This window comes from Diprion similis, chromosome 12 (assembly GCF_021155765.1).
Source record: "Diprion similis isolate iyDipSimi1 chromosome 12, iyDipSimi1.1, whole genome shotgun sequence".
NCBI lineage: Eukaryota > Metazoa > Arthropoda > Insecta > Hymenoptera > Diprionidae > Diprion > Diprion similis.
Genome location: NC_060116.1, coordinates 16,171,340 through 16,178,074, shown reverse-complemented (window position 1 = coordinate 16,178,074; position 6,735 = coordinate 16,171,340). Strand labels below are relative to the sequence as shown.

Here is a 6,735-nt window from a genome sequence, read left to right as displayed (position 1 = left end):
TTCGTTAATATCTTATTTCACTTTAGTCCTGCGTTTATTAACAATAGTCAAAAGATTCAAATCCGTGAATAATACGGCGTGCTGGAGTTTGGTCTTACGTATATTGTGTTTCAAGTGTTTCAAGGGTTTCAATTAACTCCATTTCCGTATATTATCGCGCATTTGTCTTCCGAGAAATTTTCGTCGCATCTTAATCCTAAAGCATGATCCATTTTCGTGCCGAGTTCGTCGAGGGGATGAGAAGAGGATTAAATTTTCGATGAATTATCACTGGTCGATGGTCTTTGGTTTGGAAACTGCCCGCCTGCGTCAGAGATAGTCGAATCTCCTGTAACGGATGGAATGCAATGAATTACATAAAACGAAAAAGAAACGTATACGTTGTAATTCGATTATTCGAAAAGATGTGTTGTTATCATATACATATCATTCAAATTATCATCGGTACCGATAATGCGTCCATGATTTATGTATGTTGACATGAGTTCGAATGTTACAATTATGTAACATTGAGAACGCCCAGTTTTCCAAAGTATTTATAAACAATGATTTTTAATGTCCGAATGTAATTTGCATCATCATCCCGTACTTCTTATCCACACAAAGACGACAATAACAATGAAAATGATAAGTGCAATCTGAATACAATAACGTTTTATATCCGACGATAGCTCGCAAATTTCGTCATAATCTGTATAATGTTGCAAATTTTTATTTATCTTTAACTATTATATTTACGTACGTATAAATTAGCAGATAAGTAAATACTCAATTGCTCAAGTGCCAATTAGCGTGATTATTAATTATCTCATGTTCAGAACTAATTACAAATACCAAGTGGGTGAAAAAAATTAAATAAACCGCGGGCAAAATGTAAATAACGAAAAAACTTTCCCCTCTCTTAGAATTCAAGCTGAAAGGAAAAATCGACAAATTGCAGTTCCGAAAGCGTCGATCGAGCATCGAAGCAAACACTTTTTTCATGCTTACGATTAAAGTCGGTATCGTGACTTCCGGGCGTTGAATAACCGTGCAAGAAAAATCCATCCTTCTTCTCGTTCTCACATTACTTCCTGCTGTCAGTGACAAGGCTCGATCTCCCCGGGTTCGTAGAGCGAAAAGTAGACGACACCCCAAACGACAAAGGACCCTGCAAGTGCAAGCACGGTCGAGAAACTGAACCGGTCCCAACCGAAAATTATTTGACGAGATCTCCGTTGAGGCCCCGCATTTTCGCTGAATATTCCCTGCGTACTATCGGTCGACATCTTCGGGTGGAGTGGAAATCCGTATTGTCGAATACGCAATTCGTTCGCATTGTCTTATATAACTTACCCTGAAGCACGTGCGGTTGAGTACCAGAGTCGATTAGATTACAACTATCTTGCTGAAAAGCATCCATCACTTCCTATACTCGTTGAAATGAAATTATGACAAATTGACAACTGTCTTATAGATTAGAGGGAATAAAAAATGGTGCATGGCTTTCATCTTTCCTGATACCACCAATGCATCATTGCAAAAGCCAGTGACGGATGAACTATAGCTGATAATTTTGCAAGTAAGAAATACTTTGTCAAAAAGTGATACACCGAAGTGCATGACTAAGCGAATCCTTGGGAAGTCAAGTTAAGGTTCTTACTCCTCGGATATCATAAGAGTCTCGAAAGTTTTATTCTAATGGCGATTGAAGCCGATGCATCGGGATCAGACTTGGCAACTTTTCTCACCAGACACCAGCTCTTGATTCCCATATCTTGGATACGTTCCAATTCTTTCCTGGCATCTGCACTCCGTCAGAATCATCCTGACTGGGTCAAGTTTGAATGAATGAGTTCATTTCCTACTCTGAACGACAGAAGTACGTGAATACGAGCTAGTCTCCGGGCTGATTATTGATACCGAGGACAGGAACACGCTGCACCGTGATGATCACCAACGATCGTGATCTACCCGTATCGATCAGGCACAGACACTATCGATCATCGCAACTGACCAAGAAGATAACACCTGAAACTCGATTTGCGTTAACCTCATGCCTAGACACCCATGACCTCTAAATTATTTGAAATTATCAGTTATCGGAATTGTAATCGCGATGCTTTTCGCCGGATAAGAAACTTTTAGTCAATAATGGCAATATAGTGAGAAGAGATCACGGGCGCAGGTCTCGAGCCGTTTTTCATCGGTGAAGATTTAAGACCGCGTTTTAATTCCTTAAGTTTTTGCTTCTAATCCACGTTCGTTCCTGCATGATCAATCGTTTCTTCAAGCACTCTGTCACCGGTGGTGTATTCGGTTCCTTATACGTAACGATGCATAAATCACGACCTTTGCCCGGGATCAGGTAACCTTAAGATGTGCGATAAAAAAAATTCAGTGAATCATTGATTCTGGAGCTACCGCTTGACGACTTGGTTGGATGATCGAATTGAAGAAGGTGAATTGATGACTAGAAACAATGCTACTGTTTCTGGAAACTGAAACACTGGCTCACATCACAATTCCTTACTTTTTATCTCAGAAGCACGAATAGTATGCAGTGAATGAAAATCATAATTTAAAATACCTAGACTTTGATATTGAGGTCTGCTTCTAGTGGTCCTTAACGATTTATTGTTATTCACCTAATTCATTATACTAAAATATGTAACCCAAGGTTTCATGTCTCAAAATATAATTTTCGCATCTCAGGACAATTTATTTACCCAATTTCCAGTTGCCTTTTTTCTTTGGGCGAAGTGAATAGTCTTAAAAAATTACAGTCAATACGGGATGAAGTAAAGGAAAGACGTTTGGATTATGATTGGAAATTTGATAATTTTATTGAATAACCGATTGCGAGGCGATAGACTTTCACGCCAGATTTCTCGCGAGCAAGCGAGATCGGACAAGACGAGCTCAATACAGATCTTAAACAGTGTTTCTTTCGGTTAGTAAATCTTCCCAATCGCGCGGCCCTTGAAGGAAGTCTGAAGTGAATTCTGGTACTGCGAATCGGGTCCTTATTCCCTTCTTCGTTTGTCCATATCCACGTGTTCCATGTATCTTCAGCGGTATTTGTGTTAAAGTAGGCGATTCACAATGTCGCCTCTAATTGCAGCAATCGGTAATGTCACTGCTGGCCTTTCTCCATGCGAACAGCCAGTAGCCAATGGCACCACCTACGGTGACAGCGATGCACAGCCACACGTTGTAAGTCATAAAAATCAGCATGAGGAAGTAGCCCAAGACGATTTGTATCATATGCAGGAACGTTTGGAAGAGATGGATCCCAGAGAACATCGATGGCCTGTCGCATAGAAGATTTCGTTGAGAGCAGTGGATTCAGCTTTGAAAAATTTAGAGACATTAGTAGAGAAATCGGAGACTTACTGTTTGGTTGGACACTTCCCATTCCCCTGGTAAAGAGCAGACGCGCTGACAAACAGGTATTCGCTGAAAATGTGAGATGCAAAATGGTCAATGGAACCGCTCAACATTCGGCTGCTCTTTGTTACTTGGATAGTAACTGAATCAAAAACCTACCGGTAATTCTTAAGACCCTCGTAAATGGCGGCCATGAGGATAATTCCAACCATGGAACCCACGACACCCTGCCAATCGGACACCACCCAGCCATCGAAGAGGATGATCTCCTCGACGCTGATATGAAATGACATCTGTAACGGTAGCAAAGAAGTAGAGATCACGATTTGATCGCATCATTTTGAATTCGACTTATTTAAGGTGAAATGACATGTTTTGAACCCGCTAGGAATACATGGGTTTGAATACGATCTTTAATTATAATAATGTTGACTTGGTTTTATCTTTATATTTATTCATAACCTACAGAGTTACTTACTTGCATGATGACGATGCTGAATCCGTTTGGTGCAGGTGTAGACGATTGAGGAAAATGCCTGGCAGACGTGGGACTGCCTCCTGGACTTTTGAAGACAGTATCTTTATCATGTTGATAAGATATAACCGTTTATCTTAATGTGAAAGTCGAGTAGGTAACGACGGTTTCTTGAGACCCACACACATTAATCAACCGGGATCATCGGTCAATCGTGGTTGCCTATTTGCCTGCGAGGCCATCATACTTTATACATTCTGTTTTCCTCTGTTGGCAATCCTACTTCCAATAATCCCCAGGCTTAGACTCACAGATTGTAGACAATAAATCTCGACAAATAATGCAGTCCTTGTCCAAGACTATGTCGAATGCACCTGAATATGATGATGACTTGTTGTAAATTTCATGCGGATGAAAAGACTGGAATTTTCCCGTTTAAAATTATCACCGAAAACGATCTTCGCATGTCTCTCAGCCATGTTCAAGTGACGAAATATACGATTATCAACGACTTCTGACGTAGGCTGAAGATATATGGCTACCGCCAACTCATGTGCATCTGAATAATGGCGACGTCTGTGAAATCTATAGAAGATGAACCGAGACCCTCCGCATCGCAGAGCTCATCAGATGCCAACGTATTGAAAGATGTTGAAGCTGAAGACTCGCGGAAATCTTTCGAGTCGAGAACCTTGTCCGAATTTGAAAAGCTCACGGTCACTAAAGAGAAGGTGAGAATTAAAGAGCGTAATCATGAATGAAATAACGTTTGCTTTACCCTCGTTGCTCGAGAAATAATTTTAGAAAGTTACCGACGGCGTTTGGCACTCTTACTACCACTGCTTGGTTGCACTTGTAATGGCTACTGACATTCGTTATTGGGTCCCTAACTGGTACCAAAACGCACCCACTCAAGGTAAAGTTAACCAAAGCGAGTTGAACAATCAACATTCTGACTCATGATTTTCCGCCCAGGATTACTAGCCATCCATTTCATTTTGATAATGGTATTTGTACACCTGCCCATCAACTACGTGGAAATATTCGTAGCACAATACACGAAGGAGCCTCCAATCAACCTTTGGAAGATCTGCCCAATTTTTCTCGGTAACGTACCGCTGACCGTTTGTAAATAGTTTAGTCTGCCAAATAAATCCGCGCATTCCCCCAGGCTACTGCTACGCTCTCATCGTATATTCGATTCTACAGTCGTGGATGGACACGGTCTTCTGTGGTCGGAACTTGCTCTACCTATTCGAAGCAGTCTTCGACCGAGCCCCGTGGCTACGATGTTCTCCAGAATTGGGGGCGAAGTGCCTAGTCGTGACTAGTGAAACTAAGCTGTCCAAAGACTGTACTGTTGATAAAATTACTACTCTCATCTCGTGCCCGGATCGAGGCACTTTCGACTTCTCGGCTCAGCATTGGTTCAAGTTAGGTCCGAACATTTCTTCGTGTATGCGATCACCACGATGGATGCCCTTTTTCTCCGTAGATCTCGCTACAAGGTGAATGAGAGCACCGGTCGTCCGCCTCTGGACACCCAGTGGAAGCTCGTTCTATGCTCCATTGCTCACTGGCTAATCGTGACGTTCAGCGTTGCGCGAACCATCTACAAGTTCGGGACGGTAATGGATTAGTTCGCCTCTATCAATACCCGTAATCACTGAGGAATTATCGCACACCTAGACGATATACTGCATAGCCATTTCCGTGCTGGTCTTCGTGCTGCTCGAATTCACCTACATTCTTTACAAAGTGGACTTGACAGCTCTGATAAGAATAGCATTCGGACCCACGAATCTCGCGGACTTTGTGAACAAAGAGGTGAACGTCTTTCCTGGAATATCGAAAGTCAGGTGATGTCCTCGAACCCGATTGCTTGACCTTTTACTTATTCGATAGTTTTGGGCCTTTGCATACATCGCGATGATATGGCGTGCTCACGTGACGATGCCTCCTCTGACGATGAGCTTCGTCGCTCGAGTAGACTCGAAGTTCAGCATCGCTTGGTGCGCAATTATTATCAGCTTCGCTAGTTTCTTTCTCGTGTTGTTCAGAAGCACAGCTCGCGGGGCGCTCAGACGTCTGATTGCTGACGGACTGAACATCGACCCCGATCTTCTAATGCAGAACAGTGAGTTTCCAGGCTTGTTTTCCCCTAACGTGACACGTTCGCTAACCAATTTCGCTCACGATAGGCGCGAGCAGTGGACTGGCCCTGATACCTCAGCTCCTTGGCACTTTGCCGATGCCACTTATGTGGACATTTTATTGGTTCGCGTCTCGATATGCCGTTCTTTGGCTCCAGTCTGTAAGTTGTTACTGTTTGGTCTGCGGGATCGACTCTCTTCTTGGTAATACTGTCGCTACCTTTTTCCTTCCTTCTTTTTTTCATATATATTCATTTTTCCAGACGATGGTGGTTGAGGCCATCCTCGAGAACTTCTTCCTGAAGAACGACGTCAGGAAGGAATTTCGCATCTACTTTATCGGTCTGTACTGCGTCACTGCCTGTATTATCAACGTCGTCATCGTCATTGAGGTAGAAAGAAAAATTCCAAGACACCAATTGTAAGTATTGCAACCTGGTAACGTTTCGAAATTATTTTCAGCAATCCGCCTTACCGTCATTGAACGTCATCTACTCCAGTATTATCTTCACGGGTTTTACCTTCATGCCATTGTTGGAATCGATTTTTATTCTACTCATTTACGGTCTCGGTGTCTTCATCGACGACGTTCACTTCATGTACGGATCCCCGCCTTCGTTCTTCTGGCGTTTCTGTTGGAAACTTCTTCCGTTCACGTTACTGGTAAGTGCAAGGAACGCAATGCCCTCGTTCTTTTATAACGTGCAATTGACCCTGTTTCCCAGTCACTGTACGTGA

General features: G+C 42.5%; 2 protein-coding genes and 1 long non-coding RNA gene across 3 annotated transcripts; 1 reads left to right on the top strand and 2 right to left on the bottom strand.

Moving 5' to 3' along the window:
* LOC124413024 lies at window positions 1-1,479 on the bottom strand. The gene is made up of 2 exons (XR_006929840.1): window positions 991-1,479; window positions 1-328 (listed from the first exon to the last, which is right to left on the bottom strand). It is a non-coding gene; the product is annotated as an uncharacterized LOC124413024 (long non-coding RNA).
* A 1,321-nt stretch (window positions 1,480-2,800) lies between these two features.
* Window positions 2,801-3,952, bottom strand: LOC124413023 (high affinity copper uptake protein 1-like). Its single transcript, XM_046893317.1, has 4 exons — window positions 3,836-3,952; window positions 3,529-3,662; window positions 3,376-3,438; window positions 2,801-3,292 (listed from the first exon to the last, which is right to left on the bottom strand). Exons 1-4 carry the CDS (start codon window positions 3,851-3,853, stop codon window positions 3,094-3,096), a joined length of 414 nt encoding a protein of 137 aa, XP_046749273.1. The 5' UTR covers window positions 3,854-3,952; the 3' UTR covers window positions 2,801-3,093.
* A 458-nt stretch (window positions 3,953-4,410) lies between these two features.
* Window positions 4,411-6,735, top strand: LOC124413674 (sodium- and chloride-dependent glycine transporter 2-like). Its single transcript, XM_046894396.1, has 10 exons — window positions 4,411-4,575; window positions 4,649-4,760; window positions 4,820-4,951; window positions 5,016-5,277; window positions 5,340-5,472; window positions 5,534-5,698; window positions 5,750-5,981; window positions 6,046-6,158; window positions 6,261-6,389; window positions 6,460-6,735. Exons 1-10 carry the CDS (start codon window positions 4,411-4,413, stop codon window positions 6,733-6,735), a joined length of 1,719 nt encoding a protein of 572 aa, XP_046750352.1.

Bases quoted from the DNA above. Each gene is read 5' to 3' on its own strand.
- LOC124413674 (XM_046894396.1), top strand. From the start codon at position 4,411: ATGGCGACGTCTGTGAAATCTATAGAAGATGAACCGAGACCCTCCGCA. The intron at 4,761-4,819 runs GTAAAGTTAACC...TTTTCCGCCCAG, and splicing joins CCAAAACGCACCCACTCAAG to GATTACTAGCCATCCATTTC. The intron at 4,952-5,015 runs GTAACGTACCGC...GCATTCCCCCAG, and splicing joins GATCTGCCCAATTTTTCTCG to GCTACTGCTACGCTCTCATC.
- LOC124413023 (XM_046893317.1), bottom strand. The intron at 3,439-3,528 runs GTAGGTTTTTGA...TCACATTTTCAG, and splicing joins GAGGGTCTTAAGAATTACCG to CGAATACCTGTTTGTCAGCG. The intron at 3,293-3,375 runs GTAAGTCTCCGA...TCTATGCGACAG, and splicing joins GGGAAGTGTCCAACCAAACA to GCCATCGATGTTCTCTGGGA.